Source organism: Lynx canadensis, chromosome B1 (assembly GCF_007474595.2).
Source record: "Lynx canadensis isolate LIC74 chromosome B1, mLynCan4.pri.v2, whole genome shotgun sequence".
In the NCBI taxonomy this organism is placed as follows: Eukaryota; Metazoa; Chordata; class Mammalia; order Carnivora; family Felidae; genus Lynx; species Lynx canadensis.
This window is the reverse complement of record NC_044306.2, coordinates 149,574,392-149,602,292: the sequence shown is the minus strand read 5'-3', so window position 1 is coordinate 149,602,292 and position 27,901 is coordinate 149,574,392. Positions and strand designations below refer to the sequence as shown.

The following is a 27,901-nucleotide window of genomic DNA, read 5'->3' as shown; positions in this document are numbered from 1 at the left end:
TATCCCTATTTTCTTTTATCGCTTCTTTCTTCATTTTGGGAATTTTCCTATCTCATTTTATTCATATTAATGTACAAAACAATTAATGTAATCCAAAGGCCATGTGGTCCCCCAAAACTGACTTCTAACTGACCAAATGTGATAAATTATCAATAAAACTGAAGGCCTTGATTCACAACTTTTTAAGAATTTTGATGACTTTTTTGAATGATTTCCTATTTAAACATTTTATTAAATATCATCAAATTGTCAACTTGCCATGTTGATTTCTACATGCCAAGAGATTGACAATTTCTTGAATTGTATTGAAAAACCCCTTAAAGGGTACCTGGGTGGCTTTAGTTGGTTAAGTGTTTGACTCTTGATCTCAGCTCAGGTCTTGATTTCAGGGTCATGAGTTCAAGCCCTGTGCTGGGCATGAAACCTACTTAAAAAAAAAAAAAAAAAAAAAAGGAACTAAGAAAGAAAAAAAAAAGAAACAGTAAAACCTCTTTACTCCATTATTGATTTGGTGGTGTAATATCAATAATATTTCAAAACACCATAGAAAATTATTTACATGACAATTAATCATTTTCCAAGGTAAATTTCCTTTAGTCAGTGAAAACGAGCTTTGGCATTCTAGTCAGGTGGTGCCTTCAGTCTTGTGTTTTGCTACTTCTCTCATTATTTTTCCTTTATTTTTTTTTTCCAGAGTGGTTCATCAGGGAAAAGATTGATCTCATTTCTGATGGTTTTTCTGATATTCATCTCCTTCCTTGTTTTCTTCTTTCCCAAAATCAAGAGCCCGAAACAAGATTTACAAAGTTAGCTTGCTTAAAAAGTTTCCCTGAGTGGACTCTTAAGTACTTCAAAATTTTTCAGAAATTTTGAAGGGTCTTATGATTTTATCTTACTTGTAAAATAAGAAGACAGCCAGCTACAGAGATACTGGCAGAAGACTAGACTCCTGTACACACAACAATCACAATAGAGTCTAAATATCTACACTGGGACTTCCCCAGTTTTTACAGTGCTTTGTGAAGAGGGGCGAGTGATATCTGCATACACAGTAGGTGTGTTACAGGGGAGGAATTCCAAATTTTAGGAACTCAATTTTTTTTTTTTTTATAATGAGCCTGATATTTACCCTGGAAAGAGCCATTATATTTATTATAACTGGACAGTATACAAGCCTGCCCTTTATTCTGAAAGAAGACTTCCTAAGATGTTTGCTATAAAAACATTCTTGAAAAGATAGTTCAGAATAAAGGCAGCCAGTGTCTCTATTTGCAAGACATTCAGAAAAGCCAGAGATCCAGGGGGTACTGTCTCTCAGTATTTGATAAATACCCACAGGGAGTGATCAAATGCTTCTGGGAAGATACTCATTCTGATTTTTCCTCATTTTTTAATTAGTCTTTATTTTTAACTTTATATCTTCTTTCCAAAATGAAATCTAAATTTTAATACTGATTGGCGACAAATATTTAAAGGGAATTATTTTGTTATACATATAGCCCTTACTCTCAACCTTTCTTCTATTATATAAGAAGGGTAAAAAAAATAAAAATAAAAAGATAATGTAAAGAAATAAAGAGTGTTGCTTTTTTTTTTAAGAGCAAAGAAATGAAAGCATGGAAAAATCATTGCCCTTATATTTGTATAAGTTGTTAAAAAACAAAATTCAACCGAATAGATTTGAAAATCTAATTGACTTAATGAGGTGATTTGTCAATGGGCAGTATTCCTTCTAGCAAGCAGAGAGGACCTCTGCTGAACTAAACAAAAGAGAGGTTTTTAAAGGTAAAGAGAGGGCGAAAGAAAGAAAGAAAGAAAGAAAGAAAAAGAAAGAAGAAGAAAGAGAAAGAAAAATAAATTGATTGGCATTGGCAGTGACAGGAAGGAGTCTATCAGTAAATTTCTTAGTACTGACCAGGAAATTCCATGTTGACTGGTTAGTGGTTACATTCCTGGTTGACGGTTGAAACTGCAGTTACGTTACATATAAGTTTTGGTTTGTGGACGTGGTGCCTTAACTTAAGTAACCCCATCACCCCATCATGGGCCGATGGTTTTTCATTTTTCCACAAAGTAAAGATTACATCCTATATTGCCCTCTCCCTAAAATGTGAACATGACATTAAAATAAGCCTTTGGAAACAACTATTATGCTTAAAAAATTAATATTTAATAAGTTTAAATAATATATACAGTTCTAATTTTAAGACAAAGATTCATATGTCACATGTATATGAATGATAATTTAGGTAAAAATTGCCCAAAATTGTTTGATGTTTTTTATCAAATTTATATGTTGTGCTAGAGAACTTTGGTAGTTACTGCTTTTCTGAGTTAAAAAAAAAAGACACTATTCTAATTTTATATCATAAAACAGATATTTCATTGTTTTGAAGAACTCTGGCAAACTACGCAACCTATCTGAGATGAAGGCATTTTTAAGACTCATATTGGATGTACCAAAGAAGAGCCATGGTTTTTGTTTTTTAACCGAAGTATGATTAACATACAGTGTTTTATTAGCTTCAGGTATACAATATAATGATTCAACCATTCTAGACATTTCTCACTGTTCATCAGAAAAGCCATTGTTTTGTGGATGATGGATGTTTCTCTTATTTTCAGTGACATATCTTAATACTCTCCAGGATGACACAATAATTTCAGGGCAAATGAAATGTCCTTGACCTATGTCTTTAGTGTTAACTTAAACAAAAATAGAGCTGACTATTTTGACTTCCGGTTTTGTCCTCAAAATTAGTAACACAGAATTAAATGTAAAGAAGGAAAACATGGAAAAGAAACTGATATTACAAGCATAAATTTAAAAATAAGAAAGCTAGGATTAGAACTGGGTGTGAGGCCAAACCCACTGCCTCTGAAGGTTTAGGTGCTTAGGATTTTTCCCCTTGGATTCAAGAAAAGGTATGAGTTTTCAACCACAAAAACGTGAGTTTTTTTAAATCCATTACAATAATCTACATTTATTATATAACTCAGTAAATATAACAATATGAAATAAAAAATACATATTTTTTTAATTTTAAAGACAACAAAATTAGAAAAAAGAAGCACCATTCAACAAAATTTTGATTTGTTTGATTAAGCACTGAAAACATCTCAACATTAAACCTATTGTAACATTAAAAAAAAAAAATTTTTTTTTTTAATTTTTTTTTTTCAACGTTTATTTATTTTTGGGACAGAGAGAGACAGAGCATGAACGGGGGAGGGGCAGAGAGAGAGGGAGACACAGAATCGGAAACAGGCTCCAGGCTCTGAGCCATCAGCCCAGAGCCTGACGCGGGGCTCGAACTCCCGGACTGCGAGATCGTGACCTGGCTGAAGTCGGACGCTTAACCGACTGCGCCACCCAGGCGCCCCTAAACCTATTGTAACATTAAAAGGCAAATTGTATTTGTGAAAACATGTCCACAAAATTGATGATAAAAGATATAGTTATGATTAAATAAAAACCTACAAAAATATAAAAGTATTCCCCAAGGGAAAGACAAAGGACATGAAATAATTCAAATGAGTAGACATGGACAATATGCATTTGGAAATAGCCAACCTTCCTTATAATAAAAGAAATTCAAATTAATATTAATATACAACTCTTGCCCATCAATTTAATAAATTAGCAAAGTCATTAACCCCAAAATTAAATTAAAAATATTTGATATAAACTCCTGGCCTTGGGGCGCTTGGGTGGTTCAGTTAGTTGAGCATCTGACTCTTGATATTGTCTCAGGTCATGATCCCAAGGTTATGGGATCAAGCCCAGTATAGGGCTCCACGCTGAGCATGGAGCCTGTTTAAGATTCTCTCTCTCTGCCCCTCTCCCCACCTTGCTCTCTCTCTCTTTCTCTCAAATGAATGAATGAATGAATGAATGAATAAATAAATAAAGTAATAAATAATAAAATAAATAAAATAAATAAATAAAATAAAATAAAAAACTCCTGGCCAAACAGGCACTTTCCAACATGAATTCTGCTTTTATAAACTGAAAAGTGTTTCTGAAGAGTATTTGGAAATGTGAATCAAAGATCAGAAATGTTTATACTCTTTGATTCAGGAATTTTCAAGTCTTCTAGAAATATATGCTAAAAACATTGTTAGAGAATGTGCAGTAAAATTCATGTACATGTATACATGTCACAACCATATGTATAATAGCAGAAAACAAACTTTGAAAATATAAATGCCCCTTTAAGGGTAGCTAAATAAATTGTAATGTATTAATAAGATTGAATATTGTGGAGTCATTATAGAAGATTACATAGAACATGGTTTTTCCATCTGTGGTCCATAGAGCCTTAAAAGAGTCCTAAGGAAAGAAAAGGAAAATATTCTATCATGTAGAGAACAATTCCAACCAACTATATATATATATATATATATATATATATATATATATATATATAGCTAAAAACACGCTTCACATTTTTTGCCAATGATTAGGTATCTTTGGCATGTGGGTTAATGAATTGTTTATCTTTTTCTTTTCTCTCTTATTGATTTCTTAAAAATTTTGTAAATATAGGGTCACCTGGGTGGCTCAGTCAGTTAAACATCTGACTCTTGGTTTTGGTTCAGGTCATAATCTCACAACTTCCTGGGTTCGTGCCCTGCATCAGGCTCTGCGCTGGCAGCATGGAACCTGCTTGGGATTCTCTCTCACACTTCCTCTCTGCCCCTCTCCCACTTGTGAAATAAGTGCTGTCTGCCTCTCTCAAAGTAAATAAACTTTAAAAAACAAAATAAAATTTTGTAAATATAGCCACTAAACTCAAATAGCCACTAAACTCAAATCTGCAACTGTCCTATAATAAATGAAGGCTCTAACTCAAACTCTGTATCTCAGCTTACAAGCTGAATATCAGAAACCTGTAAAACTGACTTCAGGGTTTCATTAATCTACTTGCTTATGAGAATTTAAAAAACAAAACACAGAATAACCATAAAGCTCTTTGTTGGATTCTTATCTAGAGCACAGAAAGTCTTTGGGGGCTATATTTAAAAAAAATAAATAGGAGGGGGCACTTTGGAATAAGATAGCCTGGTTCAAGCCAGATACACCATTTTTGTCTTAGCCCAAGTAAGTTGTGTAACTATTGTTATCCCTAGTTCCTCCATCTCTAAAATTGAAATAAAAATAATTACTTCTTTGGGTTGTCATGAAAAAATCTTTATAAGGAGGAAATCTTTAAAAAGTGCTAACACACACTGTATGTTAACTAACTGGAATTTAAATAAAAGATTTAATTTTTTTTTTTAAAGTGCTACACAGTGCCTGAACCCTGGCTTATTAAAAGTGCTCAACAAATGTCAGGCTGTATTACTGTTGGAAGGATCTAACTGCATTAGAAGACTGACACTACAATTAACAGTACACAGTAGTGAATGTTCTTCCTTGTCTCCTCAGCAACGTGCTTGGAAAGGAAAGAACCTAAAGGCCAGAAACAGGGCATGTGAATTGTTGGAACAGGGAGGCACCCAACTCCTGTGTCCTCAGAGAGCTTGTAGGCAGAGGAAGAGGAAGGCCCCAGAGGCACTTGGGCTGGAACAATCCATAACCATCCTGATCTGAAACAAGAGGAGGTGATGACATCCAGGAAAGATCTGGGGTGGGTGGGGCGGGCAAAGGTGAAGAACATTACAGAGCTTCATCGCCAGGCCCAGGGAGAGAGTGCCAGCCCTTCAGGCTTCTGCCTTCCTCATCAGAAGAAGAATTTCCAGTTCTCCATATCAAATCCAAATTTCTCTTTGTACTACATAGCCTTCCATGTTGTGCTTGCGGCACAGACAGTTCAACACACCTCCCCACCTTCATCTGTAATTCACTTCCCCTCTTTTCTCACTTCCCCACTTCCTCGGCTCATCTGTCTATTGTACTTATTGTATCAGCCGTCTAGAGGTTAATTCCTAAAATAATTTCTACTTCTTAAATTTTTATGACTTTCCATGTGCCTCCGTGGATCTTTTCCACTATAGTACATCCTTCATTGTTGTAATTTAATCACTGGCCATGTCAACAAACCCCAGCTTGCTATCTCTTCTTCTTCACTTCCCTCAGAGTTCTCTCTCTTGGAAACGCTCCAGCTCCACAGCCTCCTCATAGTCTCTTTCACTGTGTCTACAAAAATTCAGTAATATTACTAGAAACCCCTTCATCTCCTTTACTTCCAAAAAATACAGAAATTTGAACCTGAATCTTCTCACATAAAAATACCCTCTAACTCCTGCAAGTTGGGGAAGGTGTCCCTTCCCTGTTGCCACCTGTATCTGGAGGTCCACAAGAGGAGAAGGAATTCCACTACCACTTCCATTTCCTGAGGACTTTCTGCAGGGACTGTATTCTAGGGGCCTTGTTACCTGGAAGTCCTGTTAGTCTCCATTTGGACCTCTTCTTCATCTCACTGCTGCCATCTACCGTCCATCAGAGTCCCTAATGCTATCCTTGTGCAGAGGGTTCTTTTTTCCATCTTTAAACCTGTCATGATCCTGGGTGGCCTATATTAGTGCCCACACAAATTGTCCAATCAAACTCCTGACCTCTTTAAAAGACTTTACCTAAAAATAGGTCTGACAGAGAAAGACGAATACCATATGATTTACCTATACTCTTAACAGAGAACAAACTGGTGGTTGCCAGAGGGGAGGGAAGTAGAGAGATGGATGAAATAGATGAAGGGGATTAAGAAGCACAAACTTTTAGTTATAAGATGAAGTGATGGAGATGAAAAGTACAGCATAGGAAATATAGTCAATAATATCATAATAAGATTGTATGATGGCAGATGGCGACTATGCTTATGGTGGTGAGCACTGAGTAAGGTGTAGATGTGTCAAAACACGATGTTGTACACCTGAAACTGCTATCACATTATATGTCAACTATATTTTAATAATAAATGATAAAAAATGACTTTACCTCACTTCACTCATTAGCTTCTTATTGTCATTAGCAAGAGCTTCTTTATCTTTAAAATTTTTCAATTCTATGAATATATTCCATTTTACTGATGGATGGCTTACTAATCTGTTTGGGAAATTATGGTTCTGCTAGGTGACAATGTCTGTTAAATACATTATATATCCCCATAAAAACATTGTTAGACAAGGACATACAATGATTAGACCCAGGAAGGTGTATCAATTATGAAAACTATGTTCTGTCAAGTCAGAGGAAGGTATATTTCTGATAGGCAAAACTCCCTTTACCCATCAGATTTCACAGTCTTTTAGAAAGAACTCACTAGGTAGCATTTAGTTAAATGTTAGCTTAATTTTCCCATATGTCTTGAGTAAGTAAAAGTGTCATTAGTGGCAAAATGAATGAATTTCGGTTTGAGGTATCCAGAAGGTGGTAGAATTGGCATTACACAGACAAACTGTTGCTAATAGAACATCCTACCTACACAAAGAATCTAGGGTGAGGTGAGAAAATTCTTTATTCTACACATTGTTATGAAGGTAAAAATCTCATGGAAATACGATTCAGAATTATTTACCATCTGTTTTTGCTATATATGTTACATGCCTTTACATGATGTTAGGTACTTTTTTATTTTTTTATATGCAAAATTTCATCGTTGGTAAGTTTAAAGGAGGAGACTATATATTACATTTTCAAACCTCCTAGTTCCTTGCTGGTCAAAGTGTATCCCATGGATCACCAGCAAGAACACTACCCGAAAATTTGTTAAGAATACAGGATCTCAGGATCCATTTCAGATCTACTGAGCATGAATTTGAAATTTAACAAGATACCCTAGTGATTCATAAGTACATTAAAAGTTGAGAAGCACCTTCTAATTCACTGTGTTCTGTGAAAATATACAATAGTACAGCATTTCATTAATAAAAATTCTAAGCTCTCTTCTCTATTCCCTTTTCATATCCCATCCCAAAAGTTCTTTAGTTGTGGTCACTATTAGAAGTTTTGTCTTTACCTTTTCATACATTTTCTATGCACATATAAACATAAAGATGTCATTCATAAATTCACAAAGTTTACAAATCTATGAAGTAAGAGGATAATTTGGGCACAAAATAGTTGAGGCTTTTATAAAATCATATTCTAATAATGATAATTTTAAATGAGTACCTTGCTTCAGGTACTGCAGGTATGTAATCTCATTTTTTTCTCACGTAGGAAGTGGATGTTTTTAAACAGATGAGAACATTGAGGCACAATGATATACCCAAGATAGTAGCAGATTAATGAGTGCCAGGATTTAAATTGACAGTGTGACCCCAGGGCCTTGTTTGCAACCACTGCATTAAAGCACTTTACTCCAGTTGTGTGTTTTATTTCAGAACATACTAAAGAATTAAAAAGGAGATTTTTTCTAGATACGAACACAGAAGTAAACATAGATTCCATATTTCCAGTAATGTCATATATTCATAATAGACAACAACTCCCTGAAAAGGACTCTTATTTTATTTCTGAATTCCAAGATTCTATTCATACAATACCTGACAGTAGTTACCAAGCATCCATTGTGAATCTTCTGTTAGGTTCCAAATGACGTGTGGGTTTCCAGAGGAAAAAAAAAGTATCTTTCACATTTCTCGGTAGGTTTCCTTCTGGAAGGTTAGCTGTTAGTCACATAATTAAAGGACACTTTCCTAGAAGAGTCACCAGCCATAAAACCAAACGTTCCTGAAAGAATTATGACAAACTAATTTTGAAACTTTATGTTCTGAATTATTGACAGTCTCATACAAAGTGAGTCCTTCAAAGAAGGTGTGAGTCTGGACCACGACATGCTGCAACAATATACAAAGCCTTGCATAGTAAAGTTTACCACTTAACTTTAATTTTTCAAAATCTGTGTCATTTAATGGCTACTGGCATTTCTCTTCATTTTTATGCTAATTAGTGATTCTAATAAGTATGAATTCAAGAAGGAAATAATTTTTCCATTATCAAAAAACTAGAAAACAAGAAAGCTTTCTATTTAGTTGCCCCTCATCTACCTATTTCCATTTTCTTTTGTTTAGGGATTCTGTTGGAATTTCAAAACCAGTTGTGTGATATCGTTAGAGTGGTCATGCCACGGTGTGCCTAAAATAGTCCTAGTTTATGTCTCTTTTCTATTATAATTACTGAGAGCATAACTTTTCATTATTATGAATGTTTCTTGTTGAATGATCAATTATATGTTCACCGTCCATGTGACTCTATTGCAATAGAAAATTGATAACCAGGTAATAATCTCATTTCTTTACTCATGGGGCAAAGGCTTATCTGACTATAAATGACCTAAATATGTGTTTCAAATTTGAGCTTTGTTTTAATGGCTGGAACTGAACAAATTTAACTGGTAAAGCAAATGAAAAATATCAATATAAAGCAAATGAACTTAGGCTAAAATTTTGTAGGACTTGGCATTGCACAAATGTACAAAACATGAAACCATCTTTTCTCATTATAGGAAACAGTTATATTTTACAATGATAAGAATGATTTATTAAAAATTACAACCAGGGCACTGAGGAAGGGTGGCTCAGTCAACTGAGTGTCCAACTCTTGATTTTGGCTCAGGTCATGATCTCAGGGTCATGAGATCAAGCTCAGTCTTGGGCTCTGCACTGAGCATGGAACTTGCTTGGGATTCTCTTCTGCCCCTCTCTCTGCCCCTCTGCAACTCATGCTCTCTCTCTCAAAATAAATACACATTTAAAAAATAAAAAATAAAAACTACAACCTAGTAACTTTCTTCAATACCTAATTCAGACAAAGTGGAGATTAATCCTTATCTATAGAGGATTATAGATAGAAAAATTGGGATTTTGAGTTTTTGAGAAATCTCATGATAGATACACAAGTTCACTAAGAGATGGCTTGTTTAATGATGCAGATTAGACACTTCTAAAAGCTTGATTGTCTCCTTTTGATGACAAGTCTTATTATTATCAAACATTTCTAAAAAGTATGTTCCCAGTCTCAACTGTTCATAGGTACTCTGGAGATCCTGTTCAAATCTCTATTTTTGGACTATCAAAACTATTAAAATTATTTGCTTTTTGTGTGTTGAGTACCCACCATAGTAACTAGGCCAGGGATTTTGTCTTCCTCAACACTTAAAAAAAAAAAATTTTTTTAATTATTTTGAGAAAGAGAGAGAGAGAGAGAACAAGCAGGGGCAGGGAAGGGGCAGAGAGAGAGGGGAAGGGAGGATTTCAGTCAGGCTCCATGATCTCAGAACACAGCCCAAGGTGGGGCTTTATCTCACAAACCATGAGATCATGAGCTGAGCCAAAATTAAGAGTTGGACGCTCAACCAACTGAGCCACCTAAGAGTCCCTTATCTTGCTCAACTTTTATATCCACAGTACCTTGCCAGTTCCTTCATCTCTGTGAATAAATAAGTGAACAAAAAATAAATAAACAAATGAAGATACAGTAGTTTTTTATAAATTACAGTAGATTTTTATATAGTGTAATTCTAAGGGGTAAAATAAGTCAATTATTCTGGATATGCTATCTAGAAAAGACAAAAACAAGGCACTATAATGCAGTTAAAGATGCTTGCATGAATCGGAGTAGAGGCATAGCCCATTTTATTGCATTTCACCTTACTGTATGTTGAAGATATTGCATTTTTTTTTTACATATTGAAGGTTTGTGGCACCCCTGACTTGAGCAAGTCTATCAGCGCCATTTTTCAAACAGCATTTGCTCACTTCATGTCTCTGTGTCACATTTTGGTAATTCTTGCAATATGTCAAACTTTTTCATTATTATTATATTTAATTGCTGCAATTTAGAGATAAAACAGATGAAGAGTCGCTTCTTATGGATAAGCAAAGAGAGTGGTTTCTTGAGATGGGATCTGCTCATGGGGAAGATACTATGAAGATTGTTGAAATGAAAACAAAGGATTTAGAATATTAATAAACTTAGCTGGTGAAACAACAGCAGGGTTTGAGAATATTGATTCCAATTTTGAAAGAAGTTCTACTGTGGATAAAATGCTATCAAACAGCACTACACACTATAGAGAAATCACATATGAAAGCAAGAGTCAATCGAAGTGGCAAATGTCATTGTTTTCTTATTTTGAGAAACTGCTACAGCCACTCGAACCTTTGGCAATCACCACCTTAATACATCAGCAACCATCACTATCCAGGCAAGACCCTCCCCCAGTGAAAGGATGATGATTCACTGAAAGGTCAGGTGATGGTTAGTATTTTTTAGCAATTAAGTATTTTTTTTAAATTAAGGTGTGTACATTGGTTTTTAGACATAATGCTATTACACACTTAAAAGACCATAACTTCTATATATACTGTAAAATCAAAAATTCATTTGATTCACTTTTTTACAATACTCAGTTAATTGGGGTGGTTTGGAATCCAACCTATAATATCTCCAAGGTATGCCTGTGAATAGAAAACACTAGTAAGCTGTTAAAATTGATATAATGTAGTCAGCAAGGAAGATACTATGTAGAGAGGTTCAATATGGAAAACCAATCTCTCTGATTCCCATTGTAGAAAGCCTGACCCACTCTGGAATTTCTTTTTAATACAGAATAATGTTCCTGTCACATGGTTGTGAATAAGATGTAAATATCATTATAGTATTTAAAAAAATTTTAAATATATGGTATGTTTTTTCCTTATAAAAATGCAGTTGTAATTAACAGTATTTTTAAAAAACCTTCTCTATGTATGGAAATTTTTTTCAACATATAATATTTCTTTCTAAAATGTGTGATGCAAGTTCATTCTAGGAGTAAAATTGGGGATTGGAGAGAGGGACTTTATTTTTTTTTTTTTAGTTTTATTTACTTTAAAAGATGGAAAATCAGAGGTATGATTTATTTTTTCAACATTTAAAAATTTAATTCTTCAATAATTACTACTTTTAGTTAAACAATCTAGTAACTAAATTAATGTATGATATCACAACTAGAACTTCCAAAGCAAAGCAAATAAAAAATGATGTGATGAAGTTAACATGCCACCAAAATTTATAGGATAATTACATTTCCTTTTTGGAAAAAAAAATCAGAGCATATACAATGTAAGTTACCCCACAAAGTGAATAATTAAAATAACTAATGTATGACAAATTGAATTTTAAAAGGTGAAGTAAATCATGAATTCTTACCATGACCTAGCATGTTAACAAAAGTTGAAAAATTTTGAAGACTCTAATTCATCCCGAGAATTTTCTTTATAGGCATTGGATTTTTCAAAAGATAAAAAGAGAGTTTTACTTATACATTAGTCTTTCCAATTATTCACTTAACAGACAATCATGTTCCTATAATAACCATAAAGTTGGATATGTTTGTATTTTAATTTTGAGTAATGATATTCCATTTCCTCTATAATCTGTTATCAGAGCATGAATCACTCCTTTGTTGGACGCTCTCCACAGAATTTCTTGGGAGAGAAATTGAACTGAAAATGAATTTCCTATTTGAGAGAATTCTTAGAATTTAAATAACCTATTGGTTGAACTTAAACCACAAAATTAGCATTTTACTAATCACTTCGTTTAAATAGCTGTGGAGCAAAGTCATCTGTCATCACCTTGATCATCAACCCAGGTTGCTTCTTCTTCCCAGGCTTGAGTTCAAGGTATTGTGTTTACATATCACAAACTTACTATGATTTCACACTGTCTAATCTTTCTTTCTTTCATTCTTCATTAAGATGCATTTGTAACTTCTATGTGTTTGCAAATATTGATACCTTCTTATGATTTACTGGTAGTTTAGAATGCATTTGCAAATTTTGACAACATTGATCTCAGAGATTTTGGTGAAAACTTACTATAGCTTTATAAAGATCAAATCATTTTTTAAAGACTTGGTAACTAAAATCTGTTATATTGAAAAAGTAGATACATAATTTCAATAGACACTTTTGATGACGCAGTTTGAATTATTTTGTCCAATTCTGTGGAAAGTTGCTATGCAAAATAATTTCTGATCTTTTTAATTACTATAACATTTCTGGTAGAATGTTTCACGACCATCTTTATTTCATGTCACGTGGCTAATAAAACTAATTATATAAAGAGTACATCAATGTTAGACACATAAATGACTACTTTTGTAAAGATATTTAAATTTGGCTATTCGGAAGGATACAAATGGGTAAAGATAGTAAACTCATTTTGGGCTTATAAATATGCCTTCTTTACTAATGTGTTTAGATTCAACAGTTTGTTTTTAGATTCAACCGAAGCAGTATATATAAAAATGTCAGTATTAGTTTGTTGACTAAGGCATAACATGTATAACATCATTTTTAAAAATAATTTCCCCAGAAACCATTTTTCTACTACATATAAATGTCAGTAGTTACAGATTCTTGCAGTTTGATAGAACTCTGGAAATCAAACATAACAAGACATCTGAATCTTATGAATCTGTCCAATCATCTTCGTACAGTCATGTCATGGATAGATCAGTGTAGTCAAACATGAAGTGATAGCTAGATTTTTTTTAATAACTGATGGAGATTAATAATTTCTACAAATGCACTGATTTCATTTTTCACAAAGATTCCAAAAGAACAGAATGCTCTAAAATAGACTTAAAGGAGAGATTTTCAAAAAAATTCGGATAAAATTAAATTAGTTTATTACTCATTTAGCAAATCTGATGATCTAAGAGGAAAAGTTTGGGTTTTTTAAAAATTGTATGTAAATATTGATAATCCTTTATTCCTCAGACAAAACCATATACCATACCCCAAAATCAAATTTTTTCTTTTAGAATGCTAGTAGATGAAAATATTGGTCAGAAATTGATATTTCTTAAAATAAGCACTGAGCAAGATAACTAGAATCATAAACTAAATTTATGTTAAATAGAAAAATTAAAGATAATGTTAATTAAAATACCACTCCTCAAATGGACCTATTTTATCATAAATTTTCCTTTTTTGGAAAATCAAGGATTTCTTTTTCATGAAATAAATTTTATTATAAGACCTAACTCGTTTTTATTTTGTTCTCTTACCTAGGCCTTGACCACCATGAAGCTCCTCATCCTTACCTGCCTTGTGGCTATTGCTCTTGCCAGACCTGTGAGTACAGTAGAGAATTTAGAAAGTTGAAGATTCTTGTCAGAAAGGATCTTATATCTTATCAAACATGAAATATGGAGAATAATAATCTTAAAGCATGGGATGATCTCTAATTAGTAAAGTCTTGATATTAAAACTATGGTAATATTTCACAAGTCTTAAGTCCAAATCAATGTCTGACTTGAAATATAAGCACTACTCAATAAAAAAAAAATTTAATAAAAAGTAAAAAAAAAAGAACAAAAAAATTAGTTATTGTACAACATGATAAATAACATCAAAGAATGTAATTAGGCTCTTTCCCTTGGTCCATTATAGAATTAGCGTATTTTTAGACATATAATAGGTGCTGTATTTCCTTATCAAATATAACATAAAGTCACATATTCCAGTGTATTTTACTTTTGGAAATGAAGTCAACCTTCATTTGAGATAGCTGTGGCAACAAATATTTGCCCAAGGTATAGAAAACAAGGCTGATTCTTCTGATTCAGAAATCAAATTACTGTGGTCACTGTAGACCATGAAACTAGATAATGTAAATTATTTTTCTTCTCAAAAATAAAAAGAAATGCTATTCTGTTAGTTACGTGAAGCAAATGTTATTCTGTTTTCTTGTGATGTGTAGCTAATGAAGGAGGGAGGAATAAACAAGGATGACCTCGAGGGAAACTCATCAAGTAATGATTTGAGATATTTGGACATCACAACCATCAAATAAATATGGAAGCAAAAGTTTCTGAAGTGCTGGCACATTATTCTATTGATGAGACTCTTATTCTCTAAATCCTTATAAGGATAATGAGTAATCACCAGTAACTCAACTTCTTAACCAAGAGAATTTTGTTTATGCTACACTCTAAGCACCAACAGAAAGAAATCTCTGACTTTGAGTTACAAAAAAAGATCCAAGTCCCCAGGAATGTGTCGTGGGAGTAGTTCTTATCTTGTCCTTACAAATGAAATGAATGCAAGTTCCTCAGAAAACAGATTCTACATCTCTATTCCCAAGAAAACATCAGAAATGTTTATGCTATCATTTAATCAAACTTAGCCTTGTCTCCAGAGTCAAGGTTCAGATTGAGAAAATCTTTTGTATAATTAAATTGATGATAAAAATAAAATCCAGACAAACAACATTTAATTAGGAAAGCATACATTTTGCTCCACAAATTTGTAATGCTTTAAAATCACCTTTAGAACGATCATGTAATAGTAGTTTAGAAAACTAAATAACTTATTTATCATTCTGGATTAATTTAAACTAAGAACTTTTTTTTTTAGTCTTTTTACATACTTTTCCCAATTTTGTGTCGTATTGAGAACATAATTAACCTATTTTGTTTTGATATTTGTTAATTAAATAGTTATAGTTACTTTTTTCCCCCATTTTGCTACCAGGGAAACGTGGTTTCAGATAAATTTAGCTATTAAAATAAAAGCCTTGCTTAAGTAGTAATGTTTAAATTCATAGTACATATTTAGTGTGAAATTATTATTGTATTTTGATTACTTTTTCTTTTGTTTTGTTTACAATTCACTATTGTTTTTCACAGAAACATCCTCATAGACAGCTAGAACTCGTTCGAGTGAGTATTCTATTCCGTATTCCAAGAACTCCCTCTAATTATATAATGTAAGTGATGATGTCTTGATAACACACAGACTCTACACCTGTTCTCTTCTCTATAAAACAGTTTCACATTCACTGTGATATAATAAACTCAGTTCAAGTGCTGAGAAATTTTTATTTGTTTTCACAAACTTTCTTAGAGAGGTGGGCACATGAACTTACATAAATATTTATGGTTAATAAAAATCTTAATATTCAAGAGAAATAATTAAACAGAATATGTTAACATGATCTATTTTAATGTATTCCTGCTTCTTTCTCTTCTACTTGAACTCCAACATGTGATTTATAATTTGGTCTCATTTACACACTGGATCTTCAATTAGATACCTGTACCTCACGTTTTTGCAAGAGTCATTACACCTCCACTCTGCCCACTAATTGAACTAATAATACCTTTTAATTTATTTTTTTATTCTTTGCAGAATGAACCAGACAGCAGAGAGGTAAGGCTCTTTCTCTACCCCCCGCTCCCAACTTTTTCTGTTAGCTATGATGAATGATGAATGTCTTCCTGCTCCACTTTTAATTTGCCTTCAAATGTATCCAAGTACTCAGCTACTTGGATTACTCTCTCAAATCTCTGTTTTGACTAAATCCTTATTCAATTCTTCCTTCGACATTTTGTTAAGCACAGACTTACTAAGTCTCTAAGCCTAGTAAAAAGAAACAACCCAATAGGGTGTCTCCTTTAGTTTTAAAAATTAGATTATAAAATTAAAACTAATTATCTTTTCTTCTACCTAAGAAATATGCTGGCTTACCTAATTAAAATTGAGAACTTGTGTTCAAATTGACAAACATGCTCCTTTTTTTGGTATGTTTTTCATTTTTTTTAATCATTCACACTTTAATTCTATAGGAGCTTCTCAAAGAAAGACAGGCTCTCAGGTTTGCTCTCGTAAGTGTTATCCATTTATTTTTCTTAAAAGACAAACACATTTTTCTGGGAAATGTATTTTAATTTTAGTTGATAAATGTTTTTTTCACTTAGCTTGACCAATTATTCCCTTCATTCAGTCACCCAGGCACCCACAAAGAATATTAAAGCCAGATGTTCAAATATTAAAAAGCTAAATTAAATTTTAATTTGTTCCTATGCATTTGCCTCTTTGTAAAACACTTAAGCTTTCCTTTGCATAACCTAGGTAGAATATACAATTTCCATACGTATTATGGATGGAACATTTTGTCTCTAAACAATACTCCTTTATGTATTGTATTTTCTATAATTTAGTGACTTACTTGTCAAATAAAACACAAATAGAAATTTGACTTCATGACCACTATTTAAAAAGTTGATAGGCAACCCAACTTTGCCTGAATGGTTTTTAACATGACTTTTCTTCTTCCTCTCTTCCTCCATCCCTCCTTCCCTCCCTCCCTTCCTTCCTTCCTTTCTTTTGTAGCTTACACCAAGAGAATTAAGACAGGTAAGGAGATCTCCACAAGATACACCATAAAGTTTACAAACGGATGCAAGTGTTGTGCTGTCCACTTCTTTATTGCCTCTTATGGAAATAGACACTAGGTTTATTGAACCAGACAAGTGAGATCAAGAGAATTCAGAACTATGACTGAAATAAGATAAAAGATAACAATAAAATATAGTGGGACAACTTTTTATTTTTTTTTTTAATTTTTATTTATTTATTTTGAGAGGAGAAAGAGAGAGAGGGAAAGCGCACCCATGAGTGCAAGTAGGGGCAAGGGGGAGAGAGAGAGGGAGAGAAAAAATCCCAAGCAGACCCCACACTGTCAGCACAGAGCCCGAGGCAGGGCTTGATCTCACCAAATGCGAGATCATGACCTGAGCTGAAATCAAGAGGTGACTCATTTTTTATTATTTTAAGTGCATATTGCCATACAGCTTAAGCAAAGAAAGCTTAGCAAAAAGAAACTGATGTTAAAAATGATATATCAAGAAATATTAGTGCATTCATGAGAAACATATTTATTTTTTAATTTGCAGCAGCACAATGCAAGGTGCACTTTCTTACAGATGTTCACTCACTTACATCCCTATTCACTAATGTTGTTTCTCTTTTCTTTTCTATCCCTAAGGAACACCTCAGTGAACTGAGCAGGGTAAGGAACACCAATGGTATTTAAATTATTTTAAAAGTTTGTCCTTTCAAAAATATATTTTACATGCTACCCTTTATTGATTTCAGCAAAGAGAACTTCTGAGAGAAACGCAGAATGATGAACCCAAGGTACCAAAATTTTTCCTTCAATAGTGTGGCCAAAAAAAAAAAAATGTATTCTTGCAGTGGGAAAATTATTTAAGTTTAGAAAAAAGAAGTTTTTCTATGGCATTTATAGTTTCTTAGAACTTTTCAGATATTCAAAATGTGACTTCTGCTGAGAATTCTAAAGAATACTGATTTTATTGATGTTACTTTACACCTATGGGGAGATGAAACATTAGTATGAATGAATGGATGGATGAAGGAAGGAAGGAAGGAATGTGTGCTTGCATGGGTGTGATTGTGGACTGGCCAATTGTTTGAACTTATCACCAAAGCTGAAGAAATGCTTCATTCAGAGTACTATATATAGCAATATATCTGCTCCAAGGATGTTTTACATAGTCACAGTTGATGATTTGCTTTATTTAAACATGATTTTTAAAATATGAGTTGTCTACTAGATTTTTAATAGATTTGGTATAAAGAGACCACACAGGTGCTCAAAATTTATGAGATAAATATATCTAACTATCCTTCATACCTGAATGATTATCCTTTCTTGGCAGAATAAATCAACTGATGTATGATCTTTTGTTTTAAAGCTGTTAAAGCTAATATAAGGAAAATGAAGAAGTAAAAACATTCCTTTTACATACCCACACAAAGTAAATAATTCTAAGTCAAAACAAAGACAGATATTTCTAATTCAAGAAAAAAAAAAGATATAGCACACATTGGCCAGAATTAGCTGGATAATTACACCAGCACTCATATTTTCAGCTTAAATTTTATTGATAATGTCACTATATTGCTATGGAATATAGAGGGAGAAATTCCATTTTGCTTAAGTATGTAGGTGTCATTAAGCCAATGGTTTGTGCACTTTTATTTACCACATGATCTTTAATCCGGTGCTGCTCTTTACCTTGAAAAAGCCAAATTAAAGAAAAAAGAACGTATACTGGTTAAAGTAAAATGTAGAATTATTTACATTGGTTTATCACAACATATAAGAATCCAAAATAATTTTTATTAAACTCTGAAATGCAGATTAGGGAGGTAAATCCTTTGGTTAGCTCAGGCCAGGGTAGGCAGGCCTTTTTATTTTCCTTATAACTTGGCTATTGCCTCAATTTTCTATTTTCTTTGCTGTCTATTTTTATTCAGCAATTGTTATTTTACATTTGAAACATAAAATTAATTCTTTTTTCTTTTCCTAAGGGACATGTTATGGAAGACCCTGAGGTAAGACATTCTACACTTTTATATCACACGTAGTACACAGTATATGCTTTGTTTCATGCAAAACTATCTGCTCAAAGTGAGCAAGGTTAAACTTCTCAAGTCCAAGAATGTACAATGTCGTGCCAGATAAAGTTAACATTGGAAGAGGGAATAGGTCATTTGTATGATGATCAGTGAAAACATTGCTTATTTATTAAAATAAAGAGTAAAAAGCAAAATGTGCATGACTGTTAACAAATGGAACATGAGGCTCCAACAAAAGTCTTACCTCTGCCATCTTGGGGTATGAACTCTCTCAATGTTGAGGGCAGTCCTTGGGCAGAAAGAATTAATTGCAGCAATCACCGGGGATCACCGAGGATTGGCTCTGCTACCCAATCTAAAAATGTGGGAAAAACATGTAAGTCCCTAATATATAGTTAATCAACTCTCTGAAGAGATGAATAGTCTTTTGAATATCAGAATCAGTCTTTTAAAATTTGCACTTCGATACAAAAGTTATATCCATATATAAATATAAACATACATGCCTTAAAAGGAAACTACATATTTCAAAGGGTAGATGTTTTAAAAGCTAATATAATTTTAGGTCCATGCTGAAATTGGTTGTTGCATTTTTTTTTATTTAAAAATTTTTTTAACATTTGTTCATTTATGAGAGACAGAGAGCACAAGCAGGGTAGGGGCAGAGAGAGAGAGGGAGACACAGAATTGAAGCAGGCTCCAGGCTCCGAGCTGTCAGCACAGAGCCCATCATGGGGCATGAACTCACAAGCTGTGAGATCATGACCTGAGCCGAAGTCAGACACCCAACCGACTGAGCCACCTATGCGCCCCAATTGGTCGTTGTATTTTAGTGTTTCCAGTTTATTCACTTCAAAATAGCCCCAAAGGTACAAGAGAATAAATGCTTAACTCTGGGTAGGTCAGCTCAATGGGGCTTTTTCTTCAAATTTCATATTTATCACACACAAAAAATATCCATATACATTTTGCATTCTACTCAATCATACACCTGTGTTTGTTTTACTAAAAAATGTTTTTTTTTAAGTTATTGGGTAAGTTATTATCCTCTTCTCTCCATATATTTTAAATAAAATTGACACTTCAGAAAATACATTATATTGGCCCTGACGCTTTTCATATCACTCATTTCAAATCTGAAACCAGGAGTTAGCAACCCAAGAGGAAAATGTAGACCTAGTTTCCTTACAACTCTAAAAATACCAGGGTCAATGACACTGGTTTCCTTTCTCTTAGCAAAGGGAAACTAGCAGCAGTTCATCAAGCGAGGTAAGTGACTTTGATGTTAATTCAATATCCCAATTAGTTAGAAAACATTTATGAAAGCTTGTTGAACCATGAAGGTTACATATTTCATAAGGTCTCATTGTACAGGGTGCCATATATGTAACTCTATTCCAATTTTAAGATGTGAATATCACCCCAACAGATGTAAGAAAACAACTCTTTGTCAGAGACAAAATGACAAGATTGTTGTTGGCAAACAATGGTATCTGGCTATCTGTGGTGCCCAAACATTTTTTCCCTAGTTATTTTGCCCTTCCCAGATTTCATATTTATTGAAATCTATCCATATTAGTAGAACTCAATCTTGTCATTAAAAATTACAATGGTGGCTATGTTTCTAAATCGATTATGTTAACATGTCATATTCTGTGTAGAAATCAACCCATTCGGGGTTAATGAATTACACATTCTTTGCCCCTTGTTAACCTAAAGAAAGAAAAAATAGCAGGCATAGAAGGTGAGAAGGTCTTTCTCTTAACTTTGGGAGACCTTCATCCAAACTACAAAGTAAGACCAACCCAAGTTTCTGTGAATTCACTAAAGGTGAATATTTTATATCCACCTTCAACATTCTGAATAATCTCCCTGCTGAAAGCAGTTAGAAGAAAGGGAATCTTGAATACAGTATATACCTCAAATTATTCACCTTGTCTCAGTTATGCAAAAATTTGTTGTTAAAATCAGTTAACCACAGTTATTTAGTAATAGTGTTTGGTTAATTAGCATTCTTACCTTAAATGTAAATTAATGTCATAAAATTAAAAGTGTGCTTGTTTCTATTTTTTTGAAGGAAGTTGTTCCCAATAACACTCAGGTAAGAGTTATTCGTCAAATTTAAAATATAGTAATATTACCCAAGATATGCTACAATATGCATATACATATATGTGTATGTATACACACATATATACACACACACACATATATATGTTTGTTATTGTTTTTGTTTTTTAGCAGAAGCACATTTCAAAGGAAGATATACTCTCTCAACGCTATCTGGTAAAATTTCATTATGAGCTTATCAAAGGCAAATGTACCAAGAAATGAGTAAGAATGTTATATTGATAAATTGTTCTCTTTCTCATTATCTGCTAAAATGTAATCCATAGTAAGTAGTCTGATGGATTCTAGATAATGACTGCTTCCTCTCTGAAAATAAAATTAATGAGTTTTTTAATTCCAGGTTTTTAATACATGCTTTAAGTTGAATATTTGTACTGTATAGTCTGCTTTGGATCTGAATAGCCTAGTATTTAAATGACAGTCCATAGAGTTGGCCAGACTTGAGTTTGCCCCTAAGCTTTGCCTTTTACCAGCATGTGATGTTAGTTTATTTATCTGCTATAAGTCTATAATCTAATTTCTAAAATGACAATGATAATAAATATTAAATGATATAAAAGCAGTTAATATAATCCATAGTTCAAAGTAAATGATCACTAAATGTGGCTAATGTCAGAAGCATCATCATTTTTTCCCCCACTTCATCTAATATTTTGATTTCATTTGACCAAGTTTAAAAGCTTTGGTCAGAAAACAGAAATCATTTTTAATTTTCTTAGTATTCTGACACAAGATATTATATAAGTAAAATTGCCTGAATACTCATATCTGATTGTATTTTAATTTATTTTAACTTAAAAATAACTTAAGAGGCACTTGGGTGTCTCAGTCAGTTAAGTACCTGACTTTTGATATCAGCTCGGGTCACGATCCCAGGTCGTGGGATCTCAAAAATAATAATTAATTAATTAATTAAATTAAAAATTAAAAAAAATAAAGTTAAAAAAGCAGTTTTCTAATATTTTAAAAAGAAATAATTCAATTAGTCCAAATTATCTGTTGTAGAAATAACACTAAAGTAAGATTAATAGTTCCTCATTCTTTACTTCTAGAAAAAGCATTTTAGGATTCTAGCTTCATTACTTAAGAATGATGGGGTTGGACTGAATGGTATCCAAGCAACTGAGAATATTTTTTCTTTTGAATAGGAACAGCTTCATAGACTGAGCAAATACAACCAACTGCAACTGGTAATAGTTTATATATTATAATACAATATTGTATTCAGCAGAATTAAAATACATTAAATTTTATGTTGGGTGCACTTCTAAAGATGTATTCATTTTTTTCTCAGGAAACTATTCTAGCCTTGGTAGTTAACAATAATTGAAAAATTATTCATATGACTGCCTGTATATTTACTGTTAAAGCCATTTCTTTCTATTTATGCCTATACTAATGCTGTCTATTTTATCCATAATTACTAACCAAGGAGAAATTTACTTTGAGTAAATTCTACATCAAATCCTCTTATAGTCTCTGATGATACATTATATTTAGGACTTTATCATGTATTTATTTTCCCAAATTCAGTGCTGTATGGAGATTCCAGAAACATTCCTATTCCTGCTCATGAAAGCACAGATATGCCAAATAAACTTTCCATTTAAGGAAACAGTATAGACTCTGTAGGAGGAATCAGGAGTCCTAAACATTCAAATTGTTTTTGTCAAATCTCTCTAAGAATTGTCAAGTTGTACTTACTGTCCCTGGACCTGTTTCCTTATGTGTGAAATGGAAACATTCTTCCTGGTGTTATTTTGAATATTGGATTATCAATCTCCTACTCAGAGAGCCCTAAATCTGGCTTGTAGCAAGTCCAATTCCTGCCCTGACCCTTCAGACTCTATAAAATTTGCTTTGCTCATGACACTTCTAACAACATTATGAAGGTCTCTTATCAAGATGTACATTTGAACCATAATGCCATAAATTGCTTTTATGCTAAAGCATATCAATAGATCAAAAATATACCCATCAGCACAACCTTCTTAATACTATTTAGTTTTGATCCTTTTGATTTTTATAAAGTCATTCGCTTGGGAGGAAAAAAAAACCAAAAACCTTTACTTTTAGTTGCAACAAATCAACTTAAGACTTTAGGGAAAAGGCCCTGTCGTAAGTTAGTAAAATTATATTTTTCGTTTTCTTCTGTTATCGGTGTAGGAAGAGGATAGCCAATAATGAATTTAATTTGGGCCCAATTGTTACTCTTATTTGGTGTCTAAGTTGCTTATGTTTAAAAGAAAGTCCAAATAAATTTAAATATATCACTAACCACCCCCCCCCCCGAATTCACCATTACTGATCTGAGAAATTACAGGAATAACATGTTTTATTATTTTATGTATATGACTAAGCTGTTACCTCCACAAATATTATTACTATATTGGTCTTGCTCATAATGTTCATTGTATTTCATAATGTTCATTGTGTCCTCAGTGGCTAGCATAGTTATCCCTGAATGAGTGAAAGTACCTAATAAATGTTTGTTATTCATAAATTAATAAAGTCAATATACTAAAACAAAATATTTTCTCTTTCCTAGGAAGCTCTCCGTGACCAGGTAAGATTATTTATTAAATCTAGAATATTTTAATTTTTTTAAAGTTTATTTATTTTGAGAGAGACAATACACTTGCTTGTTTGCACGTGCACACTGGGAAGGGGCAAAGAGAGAGGGAAGAGAGAATCTCAAGCAGGCTTTGAGCTCTGTGCTGAGCCCTACACAGGGCTCAATCTCATGACTGTGAGATCATGACTTGAGCCAAAATCGAGTTGGATGCTTAACTGACTGAGCCACCCATGCACCATTTGAATATTATTTTTCTAAAGTTACAAATTAAAAAGTGTTTTTATACTTTTTCATAATTCTGGCATATAATGCAGTTTATCCTAAATTTCATGGATGATGATATATTCTTGGTACATTGAAAAATGAACGTGTTGTACCAGAAGATGTCTAAGTAATTTAGAATGTACTATATTTCCTTTTATACAGCAACAACTGCGCAGAGTGACTGAAAGCAACCACATCCAATTGGTAATATTTTGATTAATAAATTACAGAGTAATGATATACTGTGAAGTTTAAATATGTGTGCTTTTGAATAGCCTCATACTTTGAAGGGGTTGTTTTCTTCTTCAGAAGTTATTTCTCACTCCCAACTTCTGGGACAATTTATATTAATTGACAGGGGAGATTAACACTACTTGTCACTAGTCTTTGGAAAAGGAGCTGCTTTCTGCTTTTTTGTCTCAGCTGATGTGGGCATTGTATTTATAATCATAAACACTATGAAGTGTTAATCTCCATGGTTACATTAATTTCTCTTTTAACATATTTCTTAATTTTATATCTTTATGCCCATAGTCCGATTCTAAAATTCAATTTATATTTAGAAATCTCAAACTCTCAAACTAGTTGACACACTTTTCTTTTGAATAAACCATCTGGAGGGATACTGAATGTCTCTGTAAAAATACTCTCTGATCCTGTTTTCTCATCTGTGAAATGAAGTTGTTAGTAATACATAGCAAATACCAACCTTTCCCCTGCCCTAAATTCCATTGTTCCACAGTTTTCCTAGGGATTCTGATTTCATTTTTAAGGCAATAACCAGATACTATGAACTATGTGCTGCCATAACAATTCTGATTCTTGTGAACAATAAGGTCAGTTCCATATCAGTCACGAAGCCCCCCAGTCACTACTTGCCATTTAGCGATTCTTAATAAAGATCGTTGAGGATGTTCCATATGTCTTAGAAGAAATTGCCTCTAGGAAATACAATGGACAAAATTAGTGTCAGTTCCCAACTCTCTTACATGAAAAGTATTTCAAATAGGTTGCTTCTTCCACCTTTGAAGTTTTATTCAGAATCTGTAATTCATATTCTCTTTTTCTTTCAAAGATCTCACCGAGTAATTATCTCTTGTGTTGCTAACAGCCATGTCTGAAATGATTGGAATGATTCATTTTCAGAGATTCAAAACAGCAATTGTTCATACATTGTTGCTTCTCAATGGTCTTTACTTCTAGCCTTTCCAACAATTCTACCAACTTGATGCTTATCCCTATGCTGTGTGGTATTACCCTCCACAAGTCATGCAGTATATTGCTTACACACCATTCTATGACGTCACTAAACTTACGGCCCCTGAGAACACTGAAAACGTTGGTGTTGTGCCAGAGTGGTAGGTAAGTTCATTTACCTAAATATTGATGTTCTACCAAAGGAAATAAAAGAAATTCACTTACAGAACCTACCATAGAAACAGGCTTAGAATATTCATGGCAAATCAGTGTTCAGTGACTTATGTGAGAGTTTTCTGAATTGGAAAATTGACAATACTTCCTGGTATCTATGGCTAACAGTACAACAGTCAGGAACATTTGGAGCAGCGTCATCTATTCTATAAGTGAAACTCATTCTTGATAAGGGTAGAAAAAAACTTTTCTCCAAATTAAAACTATAAAGGGTTCTGATATAGAACTCAGTTTTTTTCTTTTTGCACTTTTACTAATCTTCAAATGCTTTCCTTTGGGTTATACCCATGATACACATAACAATAGAGCACAGATTTTGGTATCCAATAGTTCTAAATTCAAATTCTGACTTTTGATTACTTGAAATAAGTATAACAATGCTTATTTTAATAACTCTGAATGTGATTAAATATAATCATCTTTGCAAAGTATAGTGCTGGGAAAATAGACACAGCAAATAAGTAGTGGTCATTTTGGGGGCGGGGCTAAGAAAATTTTATTGCTGACAACCTTGATCACATAATTTTAACAATTTTTATTCTTCCAGAAAAATTAAAAATTCTCAGAAACTCCACAATTATGGTACTTGGTAAGTTTGCAAATTACCTGTCTAACCATTAATCCTATTTTCATTTGAAGACAAGGTAAAAAGATATGATTGTAGGCTGTAAGTTGTTTTTTTTTTTTTCCGCTGAAGTCTGGTTCCTTCAGAACACATTAGCACTTACAGAATTAAATTGGCTTAGTAATGTGCAAATTTTTGTTTCCTGCTCATACTATATTTAAACAGCAACTTAAAAAGTTACCTAACTTTAACTAATATAATTTATAATATTGGGAATCCTATACAAGTATAGGAGTTTGTATGTTAGTAACATTCTATGAAGATGTGACATTGAGACTCAGGTGAACCAAACAGTTGTATCCTATTCCTTGTGCTCACTACAGAAGAAATCCTTAGCAAGTCACCTAGTGAAACCAAATGATTGCTTGTCAATAGGCAAACAGACTGAAAAGTCAACAGATTTGTTTTAATTACCTTCTCCCACTTGATTGGAGCTTTTAAATGTGTGTGTGTATGTGTGTGTGTGCACTTCCCTTCACAATGGTGGCAACTTTCTTTCCAAAAGATCAAACTAAAGAAAATGATAAAACTCTGACCCACATGAAAACTTTTTATTCCAGTTGCCTTGCCATATCTTTTATATTACTTCAAAAGAAAATACTATCTGGTAATAAATTATTTTCAAAACTTAAAAATCAGGAAAAATGGATATATATGTCAGCCACAGGAAAGCACAAATAACATTGTAAGCTTTATCTTAAAATGGAAAAAATGGAAATTAAAATGTGCATACCATAATAGTGTGTCTTCAACTCAAAATATGTAGTATGGCTAACCACACATTTCCTTTTCTCTTTACAGATGTGACTGAAAATTCCATTCTCTAAATTTCGCCTCTATCGTGTAGAACCATCCTAGCCAAAGGATTCAACTGTTATTTTAGAATAGGACAATCCCAAATTGAAGGCAGTCTTTTCTTCTTGAGTTCTCTACTGTGCATTAGATAGAATATCATCATTTTCATTAAGCTAAGTTTTCCTAACAGTTTATTGTCTCAATTTCAGTTACATCATGCTGGTGTGAAGGCCACTGAATCAGAGGGTATTGAAGTCTTTACTAAGTTTCTGTGATGGAAATTTTGTTTAAAAAGTCTTTGAATTGGTTCTTCTGTAAGTGCCATCACTTCATGTAATTGTGTGCAGTGACTGAGATTTTTCTTTTTCTTTTCAATAAATTATACTTTTAAGGCACAGTCCATACTTTCTGTCATTATTCCATTCAGCAACATTTACATAATCCTTTTCAGAGTATGTATATAATATTTTGTTTTCACTAAATTTTTCTATGATACTTTCAATCACATTTTAATGAAAAAGGTTAAAATGTCACTTCTGATTCTGGCAAATTATAAATGAGGTCCAAAATCTTTCACTTGAAGTCAGTTGTTTATAGAATATTTCCCATGAGATGTGGCTGCAGAGAGGAACAGCAGTGTGGCATTTGTGTGTCAACTGGGTACTTGAACAACCTGGTGATGCAATTAATTTATGCCACCAGGACCTGTTTGTACTCAACCCACTTGATTATAGCTGAGTTTATATGTAGGTAGATTAGACCATTTAAGAGGTCACCTTAGTACACACGGTCACCTAGTAGCCATGGTGACCTGTTCAATATCCTTCAGAGCCCAATGAGGAGTTATTTCTTGAAATGACAATTGTTACTTGCTCTGATATCCTAAAAGCCCCAGGTGAGATTTACTTTTCAGG

The 27,901-nt window shown here is 33.0% G+C and overlaps 1 protein-coding gene across 1 annotated transcript; it reads left to right on the top strand.

The window, feature by feature from the left end:
- Positions 1-12,544: 12,544 nt before the first annotated feature.
- On the top strand, positions 12,545-27,373 carry CSN1S1 (casein alpha s1). Its single transcript, XM_030311944.1, has 18 exons — positions 12,545-12,615; positions 14,011-14,073; positions 15,630-15,662; positions 16,132-16,152; positions 16,569-16,607; positions 17,116-17,139; positions 17,771-17,794; positions 17,881-17,922; positions 19,120-19,143; positions 20,404-20,436; positions 21,245-21,268; positions 21,409-21,453; positions 22,446-22,487; positions 23,846-23,863; positions 24,299-24,340; positions 25,340-25,498; positions 26,115-26,156; positions 26,994-27,373. The coding sequence occupies exons 2-16, from the start codon at positions 14,023-14,025 to the stop codon at positions 25,496-25,498; spliced, it is 621 nt and encodes a 206-aa protein (XP_030167804.1). The 5' UTR covers positions 12,545-12,615; positions 14,011-14,022; the 3' UTR covers positions 26,115-26,156; positions 26,994-27,373.
- Positions 27,374-27,901: the final 528 nt, after the last annotated feature.